Source organism: Phyllobates terribilis, unplaced genomic scaffold, assembly GCF_046119375.1.
Source record: "Phyllobates terribilis strain yellow unplaced genomic scaffold, ASM4611937v1 Scaffold_4__5_contigs__length_816908805, whole genome shotgun sequence".
NCBI classification, from domain to species: domain Eukaryota; kingdom Metazoa; phylum Chordata; class Amphibia; order Anura; family Dendrobatidae; genus Phyllobates; species Phyllobates terribilis.
In genome coordinates, this window is record NW_027362764.1 from 362,860,218 (window position 1) to 362,882,347 (window position 22,130).

General features: G+C 46.6%; 1 protein-coding gene across 1 annotated transcript in view; it reads right to left on the reverse strand.

The window, feature by feature from the left end:
• The window catches only part of SDHA (succinate dehydrogenase complex flavoprotein subunit A), a 121,819-nt gene that overhangs the window by 38,840 nt on the left and 60,849 nt on the right, over window positions 1–22,130 (reverse strand). Inside the window, exon 8 of the mRNA XM_073678451.1 lies at window positions 4,821–4,989. Within this exon, the coding sequence (XP_073534552.1) occupies window positions 4,821–4,989 (169 nt within the window). The remainder of the gene's footprint in view (window positions 1–4,820; window positions 4,990–22,130) is intronic.

The window sequence follows — 22,130 nt, forward strand, 5'->3', positions numbered from 1 at the left end:
ACCCTCATGCCTTCCCATACACAACCGTCACCCCAAATAGTACAGCCTTCTCCTCGTCAGAAAAGACCTAGGTGGGAGATGGAACAGGTGTCTGAGGAAGGAGAATATTCAGACTCCGCATCAGAGCACAGCTTAGAAGAGGATGAGGATCGCTTCTCTCAGTTACCCTCACAAGAGAGAAAGAAATATATCTTCTCTACAGAACATACGGACGAACTATTAAAGTCCGTCAGGCATACTATGAACTTGGAGGACACTCAGGTCTCCAATTCCAGACAAGATGAAATGTTCGCAGGTCTGAGAACTCGGAGAAATAGAGTGTTCCCTGTAAATGAGCATTTAAAATCAATGATTATGGAGGAATGGGAAGAAGTGGAGAAAAGACTCATTGTGCCAAGAGACTTTAAATCCAGTCTACCTTTCAATCCGGAGGATATCAAACTCTGGGAGCAGATCCCTAAAGTAGATGTTCCAATAGCGAAAGTGGCTAAAAAAAACATCCATCCCCTTTGAAGACTCGTCTAGCCTCAAGGACGCAATGGATAGGAAGGCTGAGAGTATGCTCAAGAGGAGCTGGGAAGTTTCAGCAGCCATAATTAAATCAAATATCGCTGCCACTTCAGTAGCAAGATCCATGTGCCTTTGGTTGGACGAGCTGTCAGATCAAATTCGGTCAGACTCCCCTGTAGAGATGCTATCAGACTCTCTTCCCATGTTAAAGCTGGCAACTCAATTCATGGCTGATGCCTCGGCCGAATCGGTCAGATTCGCAGCTAGATGTAGCATATTATCTAATACAGCTAGACGGGCATTATGGCTAAAGACGTGGTCGGGGGATAGCCACTCAAAGAATAAATTGTGCTCAATTCCCTTTTCGGGTGCTCGGGTCTTTGGTCCAGGGTTGGACGAGATCCTAGAAAGAGCATCCGACAAGAAAAAAAGATTTCCCGAAGATAGGGTTAAAAGATACCGGCCCTTTCGTGGACCCCGTCGATCCCCTAAACGTGATTACAAGGGTAAGGGTAAGACGGGGAGATGGTCTTACAGGAAAGGAGGAAAGGACAGAGCAGATCAGGTCGCCTCTGGGGCCCCAACTAGACCATGACGCCATTGGAGTAGGGGGCAGGCTTCTTTTCTTTCAGAACAAGTGGGCATCCATTACAAAAAATCAATGGATCCTACGTTCCTTAGGGGAAGGTTTCAAAATAGACTTCTCCCATACTCCCCCTCGTCGTTTCCAAATCACTCATCCTCGCTCCCCCGTAGATCTCAAGAGTCTATGGCAGGATATATTAGTCCTTCAATCCCTACACGTGGTGAGACAGGTTCCCCCTTCAGAGCAAGGTTTAGGCCATTACTCCTCCCTCTTCTCGGTGTTAAAACCCTCGGGCAAACGCCGTACGGTTATAAACCTCAAGCCCTGAAACCAGTGGGTGGAATACAAGAGATTCAAAATGGAAACTATAAGAAACAGCATTCCATTGATAGAGAAGGGATCGGTAATGTGCACCCTAGACCTCAAGGATGCATATTACCATGTTCCAATTCACCCAAGTCAGCAGCAATACCTAAGGTTCGCTCTAGAACAGGAGGGCACAGTACACCACTTTCAATTCACTTGCCTAACCTTCGGTCTATCCTCGGCCCCTCGAATATTCACAAAGGTTATGACAGAAGTAGCGGCCTTCTTAAGAACACAGGGGATTATAATTATCCCTTACCTGGACGATATATTGTTGGTGGCAGAGTCAGAGTCTCTTCTTCTTATTCAACAAGAGAATACGATCGAAACCCTGGAATATTTGGGATGGAAAATCAATTGGGAAAAATCAAACCTCCATCCAAGTACTACAAAAGTATTTCTAGGGGTACTCTTAGACTCCAGTCTTCAGAAGTCCTTCTTGCCCCAGGAGAAAAGACAAAAAATAAAACTGGAAATTTACAACTTCAAGAAACGGAAGACCACCTCAATCAGATACGCCATGCGGGTCTTAGAACTGATGACCTCATGCATTCCAAGCGTGAAATGGGCACAGGCCCGTTCAAGGCCATTACAGAAGTCGATCCTGTCAGTTTGGAACAGACGACCATCAGGGTTAGACAAGAAAATGAGGCTGTCAAGAGAGCTAAAAAACTCCCTTTCCTGGTGGACAGACCTTTCAAACTTGGAAAACGCGGTAGACTGAATCCTTCTTCCTTCAATCCAGATCCATACGGATGCCAGCCAAAGAGGCTGGGGAGCAAGTATAGGAGACAGATATCTACAAGGGATATGGCCCAAAGAGATGCAACACAGGTCGTCAAATTTCAGAGAGCTAAAGGCGGTCTGGGAGACTCTTCAAGGATGTCAGCATTTGCTCAGAGGAAATCATATAAAAGTTTTCTCAGACAACAGCACCACCATCTCTTTTCTTCGTCGACAAGGAGGTCCAAAAGGAAAATGGTTACAATCCTTGGCGGCAAGAATTTTCTACTGGGCAGAGAGAAATGTCCTTTCAATATCGGCTATTCATCTAAGGGGGTCCGAAAATGTGGTAGCAGACTTTCTCAGCAGAGCAAGAATTGGTCCCTCAGATTGGGAGCTGAATCCGGAGGTGTTTCATCAAATCATTCAATGATGGGGCATGCCGTTTATAGACCTGTTCGCAACAAGGAAGAACAGAAAGCTGCAGCGCTTTTTTTCCTTGGACCCAGCCGACAGTCCAGAAGGAATAGATGCCCTTTCTCAGTCGTGGGGGACAAAACTGGTGTACGCCTTTCCTCCAGTCCCTCTCATCTCAAGAGTACTAAGGAAAATCCAACAGGAGAGGGGAGCTCTTATTCTGATAGCGCCCTACTGGCCCAAAAAGAGCTGGTTCCCTCTGCTGCACCGGATGGCGGTGGATCTCCCATTCAGACTCCCAGCCAGGAGAGATCTTCTATTGCAGGGTCCCTTGTTACATCCGAACATCCAATTCCTCCAACTGACAGCATGGAACCTGAGAGGCGGATCCTAGCCTCTAAAGGCCTTTCCCATCGGGTAATTACGACTCTACAGGCCTGTAGGAAACCAGTAACGTCAGCCATCTATGCTAGAATTTGGAAACAGTTCTGTAGCTTTGCAGGTCAGTCTGTGGGAAATCCGTCTCACCCCAATATCCCAGCGATATTGGATTTCCTCCAAGAGGGATTTGATAAGGGTCTGAGGCCAAATACGTTAAAAGTTCATATCTCGGCCCTGAGTACTTTTTTGGACTACTCCTTAATAGACCACCCATGGATATCAAGGTTCATAAAAGCAACCTCTCGTTTAAAACCCACGATAAGGAGTCTAGTACCGCCGTGGGATCTGAACCTTGTGTTGAGGGCTTTATGTAAGTCTCCCTTTGAACCGCTAGAAGAAACATCAATAGACCTGCTTTCTATGAAATCAGCCTTTCTTGTTGCAGTTACTACAGCGAAACGGGTAGGCGAGATCCAGGCTCTCTCAGTTCTGGACCCATACCATAAGATTCTGGAAGACAGATTGGTTCTTAAACTGGACCCCTCCTTTCTCCCTAAGGTGGTGTCCAGCTCAAATCTGAATCAGGAGATAATACTGCAGTCTTTCTGCCAGTCCCCCAAAAATGAAAAGGAAAAATCCTTCCATACCTTGGACGTCAGGAGGGCAATTGTTCGGTATATAGAAGTCACAGCCCCCTGGAGGAGAGACTCAAACCTTTTTTTGCAATTTTCGGGTGTGAATAAGGGCAAGAAAGCTTCTAAGCCGACTCTAGCAAGGTGGTTGACAAAGACTATCGCCCTCACATTTGAATCTGAGGGGAAGGATCTTCCAATTTCACTTAAAGCTCATTCTACTCGGGCAATCTCCGCTTCTTGGGCAGAGAGAGCTGGAGCATCAGTGGGCCAAATTTGCCAGGCAGCAACCTGGGCCAATATATCCACATTTAGTAAACATTATAAATTGGATGTGTTGTCCGGTCAACAATTAGCCTATGGCCGTAAAGTCCTTCAGGCAGTAGTCCCGCCCTAAATGTTCCAATTCTTTGATTTGGTATGTCTCCTGTCGTGCAGTTATGATGGACGTACTGGTAAAATAGGAATTATTCCCATCGTTAATTACGTTTCCAGGAGTCCATCATAACGGCACCATATTTCCCGCCCCGCTCTTGACACTAATGTGAATGTAACATTGGTATATGTATATAATAAAATAGAGTTGCATCCATCCTGGTTTGGTGATTAGTACCAACACTGAGGGTGTCATGGGGGGGTGGGGCTTTTAACCTCTCATGTGTTTCCTGTCCCTAGAGGAACAGAGGACTTAACTCCTGTCGTACCGTTATGATGGACTCCTGGAAACGTAATTAACGGTAGGAATAATTCCTATTTTTTATTTTATTTTACTGCGACACGCTGGCTTGGCTGGAAAGACTACTGCTCCCCCCAGCCGAACCCCTCTCTCTTTTATCAGCAGGAGCGGAGGTCCGGTGAGAGGAGTAGTAGTCACCCTCTCCCATCCCGTGTACCACCTGCACCGCGTTTCCGCCGCGAATTCGTGGCTACTGGCTTTAATTGAAAAGCAACAAATCCGCAGGTATAAAGATTATGCCTGCGGTTTTGCTGCGGTTCAATTCAAGTCAATGGGCGAAAGTTCGCGGTGGAAAAGTTCGCGGTAGGAAATTTCCACATCATGTGCAGAGCACATCAAGATTACCATTGCTATAGCTGGCAGACCTATTAACCAGCGCTTTCTCGGCGTTTCCACCGCGAAAACGCATCAAAAACGCTACGTGAGCACATAGCCTTAACTAGATTCTAGTATTAGAAGTAAGACCAACCTTCCCTCACGAATCTCAATGGTCATGGACCGACATACTACATCACGAGATGCGAGATCTTTAGCTACTGGCGCATATCTTTCCATGAATCTTTCACCTTCACTGTTAATAAGAATTCCTCCTTCACCGCGGCATCCTTCAGTAATCAAACAACCAGCTCCATAAATACCTGCAAGTTGGTAAAGTAAAATAAGAAAAAGAAAGGGTAAACATTTAATTTTTGCTGGGTCACGCGTGCAATAGATTTTAAGTGCAATAATTACAAGTGCAGTTAGACCATGGCAGTTGGACAGGGCAGGAGACCGGTAAGGTGCATAAAATTTTCATACAAACATGCTTCTCGGTCACTAATACTGCATTTTGCATTAGTCTTATCAATCTGCTTTTTATTTGTTTTGACTTCTGCTTTCTCACAACTCACCCGCCCTTCAAAACATTCTGTGCGCCCTCTCTATATCAGCCCCTCCCTTCTCCCCTCTCCCATGTATAACTCTGAGGCTCTACTGACATTCCTCACCCACTGCAAACCATCCTCTACCTCCATACAGCATTCAAAACGTTCATACAAATCATTAGACCACCTGATCTTTCTCTTCTTTCTCCTTTTACTAGTCGCAGGCGACATCTCCCCCAACCCTGGGCCCCCCTCCACTAGCGTACACCACTCTCCTCCAGCTGCATATAGAAACCCTGCTAATCTTATTAACGTTCAGTGCATGCCCTCTCCTATTGATTTCCATTGCGCTCTCTGGAACGCACGGTCTGTGTGTAACAAACTAACTTACATCCATGATTTTTTCCTCTCTAATTCTCTTAACCTTCTGGCTATCACAGAAACCTGGATTCAGCAGCTAGACACCACCGCTGCTGCTGCTCTCTCGTTTGGTGGGCTGAAATTTTCACATACCGCCAGACATGGCAACAGACAGGGTGGAGGTGTTGGTCTGCTCCTTTCCTCACAATGTGCTTTCCAGGTCATCCCCCCGGTTCCCTCACTTATGTTTCCTTCCTTTGAAGTCCACACCATCAGACTCTTTAAACCCTTCTCCCTGCGAGTGGCAGTCGTGTATCGCCCTCCAGGCTCCGCCCGCCAGTTCTTGGGTCACTTTGCCACCTGGCTTCCTCACTTTCTATCCTGTGACATCCCCACCCTCATCATGGGCGACTTTAACATCCCCATCGATGACCCCCTCTCCCAATCTGCCTCTCATCTACTTTCTCTAACTTCTTCATTCCGTCTCTCACAGTTTACGAATTCTCCTACCCATGAAGACGGGAACACTCTGGACCTGTTTTTTTCCAGTCTCTGCTTGCTGGATGACTTTACCAACTTCCCTCTCCCGCTCTCGGACCACAACCTTCTCTCTTTCTCTGTTAAGAATTGACTCCTCAGCCGGGACACCCCCACTTACCACACTTATAGGAATACACGTACCATTAATACCCAGCAGCTTATGGACAATCTCCACACAGCTTTAGCCCCCATCTCCTCCTTCTCCTGTCCAGACTTGGCATTGTCACACTACAACAATACACTGAAGAGCGCCCTAGATGAAGCAGCTCCTTCTACTCGCAGAAAGATCCGACACAGACAACGGCAGCCCTGGCACACGATGCAAACACGCTTTCTTCAACGTTGCTCGAGGTGTGCTGAGCGTCAGTGGAGAAAATCTCTTTTAGCAGAGGACTTCATCCACTATAAATTCATGCTCAAAACCTATAACTCTGCCCTTCATCTGGCCAAACAATCCTACTTCACCACCCTCATCACTTCAATGTCCAACAACCCAAAACGACTTTTCGAAACCTTAAACTCCCTCCTGAAACCTAAAGCACAGGCCCCCACCACCAACCTCAGCAGTGAGGATCTGGCCACTTAATTCTTGGAAAAAATCAACCACATCCATCAGGACATCTCAGCCCAATCTCCTCAGTGCCTGGATCCCCTTCCCTACTGCACTTCAAGCTCACTAGCCATCTTTGAGCCTGTCACAGAAGAAGAGGTTACCCAGCTCCTCGCTTCTTCTCGACCTACAACCTGCAACAGTGACCCCATTCCTTCACATCTCCTGCAGTCCCTCTCACCGGTGGTCACCACTCACCTGACTAAAATATTTAACCTCTCTCTTTCGTCAGGTATCTTTCCCTCCTCATTTAAACATGCCATCATAACCCCTTTACTTAAAAAGCCATCCCTGGACCAGAACTGCACTGCTAACTATAGACCTGTCTCTAATCTTCCCTTCATCTCTAAACTCCTGGAACGCTTGGTCCACTCCCGTCTAATCCGCTATCTCTCAGATAACTCTCTCCTCGACCCTCTACAATCTGGTTTCCGCTCCTTACACTCCACTGAAACTGCCCTCACTAAAGTCTCTAACGATCTACTAACAGCCAAATCCAAAGGTCACTGCTCCCTGCTGATTCTCCTGGATCTCTCTGCAGCATTTGACACTGTGGATCACCAGCTCCTCCTCACTATGCTCCGCTCTATAGGCCTCAAGGAAACCGTTCTCTCCTGGTTCTCCTCCTACCTCTCTGACCGCTCCTTCACTGTATCTTTTGCCGGCTCCTCTTCCCCTCCTCATCCCCTTACTATCGGGGTTCCTCAGGGCTCAGTCCTAGGCCCCCTCCTCTTCTCTCTATACACTGCCCCTATTGGACAAACAATCAGCAGATTTGGGTTCCAGTATCATCTCTATGCTGACGACACCCAACTATACACTTCTTCCCCTGACATCACCCCTACCCTAATACAAAACACCAAGGATTGTTTATCTGCTGTGTCTAGCATCATGTCCTCCCTCTATCTCAAATTGAATCTCTCCAAAACTGAACTTCTTGTGTTTACCCCCTCTAGTAACCTAACTCTACCTAATATCGAAATTACCTTGGAGGGGTCAACCATAACTCCCAAGCAGCACGCCCGCTGCCTTGGGGTCATATTCGACACTAACCTTTCCTTTACTCCCTATATCCGATCACTCACTCGCTCTTGTCACCTGCATCTTAAAAACATCTCCAGAATCCGACCTTTTCTCACTTTGGAAACTGCTAAAACTCTTACTGTCGCTCTTATTCACTCTCGTCTGGACTACTGCAACTCTCTTCTGATCGGTCTCCCTCTTACCAAAATTTCCCCTCTCCAATCTGTCCTGAATGCGGCAGCCAGGGTCGTATTTATGTCCAGCCGCTTCACCGATGCCTCCACCCTGTGCCAGTCATTACACTGGTTACCCATTCACTACAGGGTCCAATATAAACTCATTGCTCTCACCCACAAAGCTCTCTACAGTTCTGCACCACCTTATATCTCCTATCTCATCTCAGTCTATCGTCCTACACGTGCCCTCCGTTCCACAAATGACCTAAGGCTAACATCCCCCATAATCCGAACCTCACACCTCCGTCTCCAAGACTTCTCTCGTGCTGCACCAGTTCTCTGGAATGCTCTACCCCAGATGATCCGATTGATGCCTAGCCCCGATGTCTTCAAGCGCGCTTTAAAAACCCATCTCTTTAAACAAGCCTACCACCTCAACTACTCAGTAAATTAACTTTCCCCTGTTCCCTCCTAAATACTATTCAGAATCTGCACCCTACTGTTCATCTGTTTCTACACCCTCCATGCACTCGATAACTGCACTCGGTAATTGAGTATTGCACTTTAACACACAGGCTGATGACCGGATCATACAGCTTTATATGATAATCCCGACTTATTATAATTGCCAGACCTGAAATAACAAGCACTTTCCACCTATTGTGTCCCCCCATTTCCATGTAGATTGTAAGCTTGCGAGCAGGGACCTCACTCCTGATGTAACTGTTAAACTGTCTCACCTTGTATTGATTTTATTGTTTGTACATGTCCCCACTTAATTGTAAAGTGCTGCGGAATATGTTGGCGCTATATAAATAAAAAATTATTATTATTATTATTATTATTATAAAAGTAGTCATTAGATCCATGCTGCCCAAACCACCAACGCATGAATCAAAACTTGGCTGCGTATTAGCAGCCAGGTACGTTTTATTCTAAAATGATGCTGCATTTCACAGAAAACATAGGGCCCAATTCATCAAGATTGGTGTTTTTCACCTCACTCTTGAGGAACGGGCGTACTGGAGTCAGATGCTCCTGATTCATGCTCAAGACCACATTTAATAAGTTTATTAATCATTTAGGTGCCTCACAGGAATTCAAACAATGTGGAAGGAAAAAAATTAAAATTTTACTTTTTCCCACAAAAATGTTGCTTTAGCCCAAAATTGTTCATTTTCACAAGGGTAACAGGCTAAAATGGACCGCAAAATTTGATGCAATTTCTCTTGAGTACGCCGATAGCCCATATGTGGTAGAAAACTACAGTTTGGGCGCATGTCAGGGCTTGGAAGGGAAGATTCCACATTTGACTTTTGGAGCACAAAATTGTCTAGACTAGATAGCGGATGCCTTGTCGCGTTTGCAGAGCCTCTAATGTAATTAAACAGTCGAAACCCCCCCACAAGTGACCCAATTTCCCACAAGGAACTTAGCTAGAGGTGCGGTGAGCATTTTTCCCACAAAAATGTTGATTTAGCCCCAAAGATTTCATTATCAACAGGAAGAGAAGAAAGAGAACCATTCAACCTGTTGTGCAACTTCTCCTGAGTACGCCGATATGCTATATGTTGGGGAAAACTACTGTTCTGGCACACAGGAGAGCTCAAAAAGAAAGGAGTGCCATTTTGGGAAACAGACTTTGCTTGTATAGTTTTCCAGGCACCATGCCGCATTTGCAGAACCCTTGCAGTGCCAGAAGAGCAGTAACCACCCACAAGTGACCCCATTTTGGAAATCACACCCTTCAAGGAATTCATCTAGGGGTGTACGGAGCACACTGAACCCATAAGAGCATTACAAAATTTTATAATATAGGGACATGAAAATGACAAAACTACTCTTTTTCACTTATGTGTGGGCGTACGACAGGGCTCAGAACAGGGAGAGTGTGATTTGGCTGTTAGGGAGCATAGTTTCCTGGAGTAGTTTGTGGGCAACATTTGCAGAGACCCAAAGCTTTCATAAAAGCAGAAAACCCCATTTTGAAAACTACACTCAGGGAAATCATCTAGGGATGTAGAGATTATTGTGACTCAACTGGTATTTTCCATGAATTAGTGCGCAGTGGATGTCGCAGAGTGAAAATTGCAAATATGCCATTTTAAAGCCCAATACCTAGTGCCTGGCTTGTGCTTCCGGAGACATGTGCCACAGATTGCTAAAAGGGTTGCCCAAAACCTAACAATTGATTACTCGTCTCAATATAAGATTAGTAGGGAGTCAGACACTTGCATGATCAGATGAAACTGCTTCGGCAGCGGCCTGAACTAAGGCTAGGTCCACACTGCGCTTGTGGACCCAAGTGCATACGCTCGGGAGGTATGCGCCCATCAGTGTGCACTGTCAGGATGGATCCTAAAGCATTCGTTCACCATAGGGATCCACTGTAAAGAAACATATCGCATGGTAAAGTGCAATCTGCTGCGCTTTCCTATACAGTTACATATGTGCATGCCGGCCAAATAGAGCCTGAAACACCACACTTTTAGCCTGCATATGGTGAATGGTCGACCATGGTGAAGTTACAGTATATGTTGGGAAAAGTTTCCAGACATATACAGTACGCTAGGTGCACGGTAGCCTAAGCGATGTAAGAGCTATATACAACAAACCCATACATTGCTTAGTGGCCACTGCTTGAATACTGTAGTTCATTAACTTCAATAGGAGTTCAAGCTCTATACTTGTCTACTAAGCAATGTGCGCGGCTGCTGTGTTCCGCCCGTACATTGCTTAGGTAAGGTTGCTGCCAAAGCAGTTTTCAGTTGATACGTGCATTTTCTGATGTCGGACCCCCACCGATCTCATATTGAAGAACTATCCAGCGGATACAACAATGATTAGACCCGGAGAACCCTGTTAAAGGGAACCTGTCATGTCATTTGCATAATTTAAACTGTCCCCAGGTCACAATTAGTGATGCAATGTGCATCACTAATATGCTTTTTTCATGAAAATCATTGCTATGGTCATTTGCCAAAACCCTTTTATATACTTTATATCTTACTTGCTCGTTCAGTCATAGGGGTGTTCTTTACTGTATTCAGTCATGGTAGTCGCCGCCCACAATTTTTTTATCCACGTTTTCTGTGTCAGTATGATGAAAACGCTATATTTTTTGCGTGTTTTTAATTTACATTGTTCACTTAACAGGTTAAATAATATGACAGTTTTATAGATTTGGTATTGCCGTGCCCAGAATGAACCAATATGTGCACTTTTCTTTTTTTTCTTTACTTTTGTTTTTACAGAAAAAAAACGCGTTTTTACTTTCAAAACATTTTTTCTTTTTTTCGTACCTTACATTTTATTTTTTCAAATTTATTTCACTTTTTTTTTTTTTTTTTTCTTTTTTTAACCTAGTCCCAGTATGGGACATCAACGTTCCCTGGTCTACAGCTCTACTACTCTGCAATGCTTTTTCATTGTAGGGTATTAGGCTGTGTGCGCACGTAGCGTTTTTCAAGCGTTTTTGATGCAAAATTTCCGCAGCGGAAACGCTTGTAAAACGCTAGGTAATCCGCACCCCATGGTCCCCAATGGGATTCCGCAAGTTCTATGCACATGCTGCGGATTTTTCCGCAGCGTTTATGCTGCGTTCAAAAATCCGCAGCATGTCAATTAATTTTGCGTTTCCGCAAGCAGAATTGCCTTTGTCCAATGCATAAAAAACGCAAGGCAATTCCGCATGTGGAAAACGCGCGATAAACGCACGAAAAACGCGCGATAAACGCGTGCGGAATTCCGCATGCGTTTTTCCGGGAGAGGACTTGCAGAAATGAAGCAGACATTTTCTGCTTCATTTCTGCAACGTGGGCACATAGCCTTAGAGGTGTCAATCAGGCACAAGCAGGAGGCATGTCAAGTCTTGCTCAAGTAAGGACCCTAAAAGCCACCAATACCTAATTGACCATGCAGCCATTATTCAGTCCAGGAGAACCATGGAGACCATTGGCATGATGGTGCTGATCGAAGCAAAGAGGGAGCTCCCACCTGCTATCAAGCAGATTGATACCTCAGTCGCTACTGACAGCGGCATCAGAGCGGTTAAAAGTCTGTTATGGGTGCTAGTACTGATCGTGGGGTTACTGAAGGTTGGCAGGTATTATATACAGCTGATCACATGTACAGGAAGGGGTTCTGACCCAGATTCATCAACGTTTTTTGCCAGAAAAATTAGGTAGAATGCATAGAAAACTCACAAAAAGTTTGTGCAACTCAAACTTGTGCAAAAATGTTGCAATTTTCACGCCAGTTTCACAAAGCTAAGACTAAATGAGAGGAACTAGGGCGGCATGTGGTCAAAATGCTCGTCTAATTAATGACGACTGGAGGCGTTCCTTACTCCAGAAATCTTACTCCAGTCACTGACTCGTAGAGACTAGTGTTGAGCCACCCCCGTAGTGTTCGAGTTCGGTTCGTCGAACACCCGTGTGTTCGCCGAACTGTTCGTCGAACACCTTCGAACACCGTTAAAACCAATGGCAGGCAAACAAAAACACATAGAAACACATAGAAAACACCTTCAAAGGTGTCCAAAAGCTGACAAACTGCTCAGAAGACATAACGAACACATGGAAAAGTGACAAGTACATATAGTCATGCGAAAATAAAAGAGGTGGAGGAGTAAAAGGAGGGGGAGAGACAGATATAGGCATGTCATGCCCTTCTAAAATCCAAAAAGTGAGAAGCCGACACGGCCAGTCCGCTCCTGCCCGTGCCACCTCCGTGTCGCCGGGTTTGTGCCAGTGCCGCGGTGAACCCTGACGGCCAGCCCCCCTCTCCCAATACTGGTGCCTGTCCGCTGGTGGGTCGAGCGAGCCCCCCTGTGGTGGAGGCAGCTCTAAGCTTTTTAATTTAAATTGTCTCTCTAATTTGAATGAATACACTTTAAAACCATTTACAAGGATCTATTGGAGGGCAAGTCTCATGCCAGCAGCCGCGGTAATTCCAGCTCCAGTAGCGTCCACTAAAGCTGCTGCAGTTAAAAAGCTTTTATAAGGATCGAGCTCGGCTGTCCACCGCAAGGCATCCTACTGCCAGTCCCAGCCCCTATGCCTTGGGGTGCCTCCTGATGCTCTTCACTAAGTATCCCATGGTCCCGAAGCATTTCCTTTGAAAAAATTAAGTGTCTAAACTACAGGTGGTGTAGCTTGCTTAACAGCCGGGATAATCCGCTGACTAGCAGACACTGCTACTAGGCACAAAGTATTTCCTGGGCTAGATGCAGTTAAAAATTTGTAATTAGATACTCTCGTTGGATGCTGAGAAAGCATTCCATAGAGTCTCTTGGCACGCCATATATGATTCTCTTAAAAAGCTTGGGGTAGGGGTCTAGGGGACCCTTTTATAGCCAAAATCACGGCCCTGTATCGCAATACGTCACCTAGGCTGAAGATAAATGGAACTGTAGCACCCTGAGGGCTCGGTTGCTACAGACGTATTGCACCTCACCCAGAGGTGTGATATCTCACTCTCAGGTAAGGATGGAGTGTGGATCAGGACCCGACACCTGCATGCATTACACCACATTGCCGTGGGGCAGGGCGACCAATATGCCCCTGAGATGGGCACGACAGTCCCTGTCCCTGGCTAGAGTGGGGGGAGGGAACACTGAGGAAGGGGAACCCTGTAGTGCAGGAGCAGGGAGGAAGCAGTTCCTGGGTGCATTGAGAAGGGAGTATAAAAGGTGGGCACCATCTTAGTTCAGTGCAGAGAAGTCTGAGCAGAAGTGGCAGGGAGCAGGGGCTCTGCATGAGCTCTGCTCCGGAGGCGGGCCTAGTAACAGAGGCCCAGGCCTGGAAGAGGGAGAAGGAAGGAAGAGGAGCGGAGAAGGCTCCAGGAACGAGGAATGAAGGGATCCCAGGGGTGCGGACGGGCGAGTCGCCACCGCACGCCCGAATCCACCTGCGTGGAGGGGTCAGGCCAAAGGGGGAGACCGGTCCCCGAACTAGTGGAGGCAGGAAACGACCCTCAGCTAGAAACCGGAGGCTCTGACATTTTATGTGGCGCAGCCCCTCGCTACAACCGCTAGGAAGGCACCACATAGGGTCAGGGAAACTGGCGCCAAGTTTACCAAGAGGAGGCCCGAGGCAGCCGGACAGAAGTGTTGGTAAGAAAGGCCAGACAAAGGACACACAAAGGGGGTCCTGTGAAGTGCTCCAAAGTTATCTGGGAGTTGTCTGAGCCCCTCACCTGGTGAGCACAGTGCGACGTGGGCAGCCGTTACCTGCAGACGTGGTCTGGATAATAAGAACTGTGAGTAAAGGCCCTGAACTGCATCACTGACTCCGTGTCGTTACTGCTGCTGCCCTGCACCATCACCCCCATCCTCCGCATACACTGCCCTGAGGCTATACTCCTCCCGTGGGGAGTTATGCTACGGTCTGCTGCACCCACAACACCAGCCTCAGCGGTCTGCCCTGGAGCGGCGGTTCACTCTGACCGCAATCCACGGGTGGCGTAGTCGGACATTTAAACATCAAAACCACATAAATAGTTAAGCCACTGGTTTGACCGGCCTGAGCCACGGAACCGGGTCGCCGCCACGAAGACTACAACCACCAGCATCCACCAAAAAGGGTCCGGCTCCGGGTGTCCCAAGGCCCAGGGGGTGCGTCAGAACATTTTCATTGCCTTTCACAATCACCAATGGGACAAGGCAGGGATGTCCTCTGTCCCCTCTCTTATACATCCTAGTGACGGAGCACCTGCTCTCATCAATTCGCCATAACCCCAATATTAGGTGGATTGAGGTGGGAGGCACCGAGTACAAGTGCTCTCTATTTGCTGATGATGTCCTAGTATATATCACTCAATCACATATATCCATCCATGCTGTTATGGCTGAAATAGATCACTTTGTTACATGGTAAAATTTTAAAATCAATGCAGCGAAGTCTGAGGCCCTCGATGTCTCCCTCCCCAAATCCATATAGGATTCCATCCAGTCCAACTTTCCCTTTGCCTGGCCCTCACAGGGTATCAAATACTTAGGAATTCCTATTCATAGAGACCTCTCCCATCTATGTTATCTTAATTTTGGGCCCTTTATTGAACAACTCCATACAGACCACGGTTGGCAAGTTAGAACTGTAAGATTCACTACGTGAACCACTGGTGTTTTGTGGAAAAGCACATGTACACTGCGTTCCAAATTATTATGCAAAAAGTGTTTAGGAGTGATAAGGGAAGAATTTGTTTGTTTGTCAGTTAAACTCATTGATGGTGATGTGTGTCAGGGCTCTTTATATCACTGTAAGCAATTGCAGACACCTGTGCTAATTAGTTTGGCAGGTGTGTCCAATGAAAGGCAAGACTACTTAAGAAGGCTCTCTCACATTATTAAGCAGCCTACATTTTCTGCCAAAATGGGAAAGAAAAAGGATGTGTCGGCTGCTGAGAAGCAACAAATTGTGGAGTGTTTAGGTCAAGGCATGACTACAATCAACATTGTGCGATGATCAGGATGAAGTGTCTTGGCAATCAAGAAGTATGTAGCCGATTCACAGTACACACGTGTGCGTGCTGATAAGGGCAAATTGAGGACTCTTTCCTACAGGCAATTACGTCAGGTTGAAAGAGCAGCGGCAAAAAAGCCTTGTCATAGCAGCAGACAAGTTTTTGAAGCTGCTTGTGCCTCCAACGTCCCCCGAACAACAAGATGCAGGGTCCTTCAGAGGTTTGCAGCTGTGCATGCGCCATCCTGTCGACCTCCTCTATCCACTTCACACAAGCAGAAACGGCTCCAGTGGGCCAAACATTACATGAAGACTGATTTCAAAACTGTTTTGTTCACGGATGAGTGCCGTGCAGTGCTCGATGGTCCAGATGGATGGAGTGGAGGATGGCTGGTTGATGGACACCCCACGCAAACACGGCTACAGCGCCAACAAGGAGGAGGTGGAGTAATGTTTTGGGCTGGAATCATGGGGAGAGAGATTGTCGGCCCCTTTAGGATCCCTGAAGGCGCTAAAGATGAACTCCATAATGTATGTGGATTTTCTCAAACAGCACTTCCTGCCATGGTTCAAGAAGAACCGTGTATTTCACAGCAAGATCATTTTTCTGCATGATAATGCACCATCTCATGCTGCACATAAAACATCTGCATCTCTGGCTGATATGGGCATAAAAGGGGACAAACTTATGGTGTGACCCCCATGCTCCCCTGACCTCTACCCCATTCAGAACCTTTGGAGCATCATTAAAAGGAGTGTCTATGATGGCGGGAGGCAGTTCACATCTAAGCAACAGCTCTGGGAGGGTATTCTGTCCTCATGCAAAACAATTGAAGCAGAAACCATCCAAAACCTGACAAATTCAATGGACGAGAGAGTTCAGAAGCTCCTTTCGAACAAGGGGTCCTATGTGAAAATGTAACATCACCTAGAATAAAGTTTTGAGTTGAAAACTGTTTGATTTCAGTTTCTAACAACCTGCTAATGCTTATAATTTCAAAAATGACCATTTTTTTGGTCTTTATTAAAATGAAAAGGTTGATCGAAAAGTTTGGGGGATCTAAGAGTGTGGCAACCCAGTAGTCATGATTACTTCGAATTCTGACAATATGAGGGTCATGCTGCAGGTAGTGCAGCAAGAAGGCACTTATGTGCCTTGCGCATCTCGGAGCCCCAAAATTATTTTCCGGGCTAGATGCAGCTAAAAATTATTTTTAATTTTAAATCTGGTGAAGCTTTAGTATAGATGGCCTAATAGGATCAGTGCTGCACACTGCTACAAAGCCCAAATTATTTTCCAGTCAAGATACAGATAAACAGGATTAGTAATTTGAAAGCTTAAAACGGTTGGTAGGGTGATTTTAACCAATCATCAAGCTTTTACTCTCCCCAGGATGACACAGGGGTAGAAAAGTCGTTTCGGATCCATGATTTGTTCATCTTTATGAACGTGAGTCTGTCTACATTATCAGTGGAGAGCCGCGTGCGCTTATCTGTCAGCACACCACCAGCAGCGCTGAACACACGTTCAGACAGAACGCTGGCTGCGGGGCATGACAAGATCTCCAAGGCGTAAGTGGCTAGCTCCGGCCATTTATCCAGATTGGAAGCCCAAAAAGAGCAAGGGTCCAGTGACACAGTCGTGGCTTCAATGTTTCTTTGGAGATACTCCTGTACCATCGTCTCTAGGCGTTGACTATGTGTCAGACTTCTTGTCTCCTGTGGCCTTGCAAAGGATGGGCTAAAAAAGTGGTGAAATGATTCCGCAAAATTGATGTTACCAGCAGATACTGTGGTTCTGTTACGGTTTGAGTGCTGAACACTTGACGGTCCCACGGTTGGCAAGTTGGAACTGTGAGATTCACTACGTGCACCACTGGTATTTTGTGGAAAAGCACATGTAAGATTCTGCAACAGTCTCTGCTGATACTCCTGCATGCGTGCATCCCTTTCTATGGCAGGAATAATTTCTGCAAATTTACTTTTGTACCGGGGATCTAACAGTGTGGCAACCCAGTAGTCAGGATTATTTCTAATTCTCACAATTCGAGGGTCATGTTGCAGGTAGTGCAGCAAGAAGGCACTCATGTGTGTTGCGCATCCAGGAGCACCAAGTCCCTGTTGTGTTGGTGGCGAGGTAACAATCATGCTTCCTTCCTCTGTCCTCTCCCCCCAACCTCGCACAACAGAAATGTGATCAAGGTCTCCCTCATCTGATGAGTCTTCCATCAGTTCGTCCTCCACTTCTTCCTGGGCTCCTGCACCTTCCTCACTAGTTTGGCTGCTACCATGCGCCCTGGTAAAACCATCTCCCCCACCCTCACATGCCTGCCGCCTTGGTGCTGCCGACCGTCTGGACCTTGCAGATGTTAGCCCTTCCGCATACAACTCCTCCTCCTCTACTTCCTCCACCTCCTCTTGTGCCACCACCTGACTCCGAATTCTGTTTAACATGTGCTCCAGCATGTAAATCACCGGAATAGTCATGCTGATAATGGCATCGTCAGCACTAAACATCTTCGTCGCCATTTCAAAACTGTGCAGAAGGGTGCATAGGTCCCTGATCTGAGACCACTCCTCCAGCGTGATTTGCCCCACCTCTGAATCTCGTTGGCCCAGGCTATACGTCAGAACGTATTGCACCAGGGCTTGTCGGTGCTGCCACAGTCGCTGCAACATGTGCAGAGTTGAATTCCACCGGGTAGGCACATCGCATTTTAGCCGGTGAAGTGGCAGGCCCAACGACTTCTGTAGAGATGTAAGTCGCTGAGCTGCGGGATGCGAACGGCGGAAGTGAGCACACAGCGACCGTGCCCTCTGCAGAAGGCCATCTAGTCTGGGATAGTGGGCTAAAAATTGCTGGACAACCAGGTTCAACACGTGAGCCATACAAGGCACGTGTGTGACATTGCCCCGGCGAAGGGCCGCACCCAGGTTTGCAGCATTGTCGCACACGGCCTTCCCTGGTTTCAGGTCCAGTGGAGACAACCATTCATGAAATTGGTTCTCCAGAGCTGACCACAACTCCTCAGCTGTGTGACTCACATTTCCCAGACATTTCAATGTAAAAACCGCCTGATGACGTTGAGCCCTACTGCCAGCATAGTAAGGAGGTGTGCAGGTTCCCTTCTGCGCAGTTAGAAAGCTTGTGGCATGACCAGACAGGCTTTGGGTGCAGGTGGAAGACCGAGAGGAGGTTGAGGAGGCAGAAGCAGTGGAGGAACTTTGACATAAAGAGGATTGACGCACAACTCGTGGGGACGGCAAGACTTGGACAGCAGCCCCTTGTCCTGCTGTCACCATAGTTACCCAGTGCCCAGTCAGCGACATGTAACGCCCCTGTCCATGCCTACTCGTCCAAGTGTCTGTGGTGAAATGCACCCTGTCACACACACAGTTTCTCAAAGAAGCGGTGATGTTGTGTGCGACATGCTGGTGGAGCGCAGGCACACCTTTCTTTGAGAAGTAGTGCCGACTGGGCATCTGGTACTGGGGCACTGCGACGGACATAAGGTCTCGAAAATCCTCTGTGTCCACCAGGCGGAAAGGCAGCATTTCTGTAGCCAAGAGCTTGCAGATGGTGAAATTCAACCTCTTAGCTTTCTCATGGCTAGGAGGAAATGGTCTTTTACTTGTCCACATCTGAGGGACCGAGGGCTGGCTATTGTGCTTAGACGGGGTTGATAAGGGTGTCCCCGGCAAACTGCCGGTCTGTGAGGAAGATGCAGGCGGACATGTTAGGTTGCCTTGATCCAAAGGTGGTGCTATCGATGTCGGACAGCGCTCAACACCAGCTGGTGTTACCACCTCCAAAGAAAATGATGACCTGCCAATCACGCTGGCTGTTGCGGGTAAAGAGGTGGCAGGTCTGCGCCCCAAAACAGGTGTGACTGCTGTCCCCCCAGTCACAGAGGATGAAGAGGCCGCGGATGCACAAGATATGGCAGACGGTGGTTGGCCCGGCCGGCTAGGCCGCATTGTAGCACACTGAGCTTCCCACTGCAACTTATGCTTCATGTCCATGTGCCGGTTCATGCATGAAGTACTCAAACTATGTATTTTTTGGCCTCTACTTAGCTTTTGCTGACAAATGTTACAGATAACACGAGTTGGGTCATCTTTATCAATCTGAAAAAATGCCCAGGCTATGCAAGGCTTAGCACCCATGCGACCTGAAGAGCCACCACGACTTGTGGTGAGAGGCAGAGTTGTGTTTGAGGATGCAGTTGTTGACGTGCTTCCAGTACTACGTCTCTGTCCAGGAAGGCGCAACCTGACCTCGTCGTCACTAGCATCTTCCTCCACCTCCTCTGCTGACCTCATCTCTTGGCTGACTGTGGGTTGACAGTAAGTGGGATCTCCGACCTCATCATCATCACCCTGTGCGTTATCACACCCGTCGTCCTCAGAGCCAACCTGTTCCTGCCCTGACAAAAAACTAAAGTTGTCGCTCCAATCAGGTATTTGAGTCTTATCATCGTCTTCCTCATTGTCTCCACCAACAGGAGTTACAGTTTGGGAATGAGGGTCTACATTATGGTCAGAACCTTCTGCGTCTGGTCCTGGATCCGACTCAAAGATTCTGGGCATCAGTGCAGATCATTTCCTCGTCTGGATTCACAGAAGCGCTGGAGTCGACCTCTGATTCCCAGGCTATAGTATGAGTAAACAGCTCTGCAGACTCAACCATCTGTTCTACCTCATACTCAGACGGGCAGCTGGAGATTTGGGAGCTGTGAGGAAGCAAGTGCGATTTGGGTGACACCTTTGAGGACTGGAGTATTTGTGATGTTGAAGTTGATGTGGAGGAGAGCCCACTTAAAGGAGCACTTGATATCCGTTGAAGCACCTGCTGTTTTTGTGCCTCATCTGGAATTTGTAGCGATTGGCGTGGCCGTAAGAAAGGGATCTTATCACATTGTCCGCTAAAAGAAGTAGACATTTTAGTTTGGCTGGAAGATGGTCTTTCTTCTGCAGATGTTACTGTTGCTTTAACACCTACCCCACGGACACAACCTTTTTTCCTCTTCCCAACACGCCTATTCCCCTTTCCACCAGCAGCAGGCCTTTTTCCACTCATTTTGGTGGTTAACTAATTCACAACTCTGGAGTTGATTGCACAAAAAAACAATGGATGGTAACCGAGCAGAGCTGAGTGGCCAAACTGTGGTATTAGGCCAAAACTATTGGCTGGGTTAGATGCAGAAAAAAATTATTTTGAATTTGCAACCTGATGGAGGTCAGTATAGATGGACTAATACAACAAGTCCCACACACAGCTAGAAGCCCAATATTTTTTCAGAGGTAGATGCAGAAAAAAATATATTCAGTTTGCAACCTGATGGAGGTCAGTATAGATGGATTAATAGAACAAGACCCACACACAGCTAGAAGCCCAATATTTTTTCAGAGGTAGATGCAGAAAAAAATATATTCAGTTTGCAACCTGATGGAGGTCAGTATAGATGGATTAATAGAACAAGACCCACACACAGCTAGAAGCCCAATATTTTTTCAGAGGTAGATGCAGAAAAAAATATATTCAGTTTGCAACCTGATGGAGGTCAGTATAGATGGACTAATACAACAAGTCCCACACACAGCTAGAAGCCCAATATTTTTTCAGAGTTAGATGCAGAAAAAAATATATTCAGTTTGCAACCTGATGGAGGTCAGTATAGATGGATTAATAGAACAAGACCCACACACAGCTAGAAGCCCAATATTTTTTCAGAGGTAGATGCAGAAAAAAATATATTCAGTTTGCAACCTGATGGAGGTCAGTATAGATGGACTAATACAACAAGTCCCACACATAGCTAGAAGCCCAATATTTTTTCAGAGGTAGATGCAGAAAAAAATATATTCAGTTTGCAACCTGATGGAGGTCAGTATAGATGGATTAATAGAACAAGACCCACACACAGCTAGAAGCCCAATATTTTTTCAGAGGTAGATGCAGAAAAAAATATATTCAGTTTGCAACCTGATGGAGGTCAGTATAGATGGATTAATAGAACAAGACCCACACACAGCTAGAAGCCCAATATTTTTTCAGAGGTAGATGCAGAAAAAAATATATTCAGTTTGCAACCTGATGGAGGTCAGTATAGATGGATTAATAGAACAAGACCCACACACAGCTAGAAGCCCAATATTTTTTCAGAGGTAGATGCAGAAAAAAATATATTCAGTTTGCAACCTGATGGAGGTCAGTATAGATGGACTAATAGAATGATGCTATGCCCAAAAGATTTTACTTCACTAGGTGCAGTAAAAAAATTGGTATTCTATACACAGGTGGTATATCTTGCAACACAGATAGGCTACTCCACTGACTAACACACTCTGCAATAGGCCAAAAAGGATTAGCTTTGCTAGATTCAGCCAAATGCTGTGAAAAAAACTTGCACAGCACTGGCACAGACCTGCCTGGCAAAAACTGATAGGAACTGATGTAACCTAGTCCTGAAAAGGACTCCAATTACAATTAGTCTTTACTCCCACAACCTATCTATTTAAGAGCACAGACCTGCCTGATAAAAGTCGTAGGAAATGCTGTAACCTAGTCCTTAAAAGGACTGCAATCACAACTATTCCCTACTCCCAAGCTATCTGTATATTTGTGCGAAAATTGGCTTGAAATTAACAAGGTATAGCGCACACAGCAACAGCGGTGCCGTCTAACACGCAGCTGCAGCAGTGAGAAAATGGTGGCGACGGGGAAAATGGCTTGGTCTTATA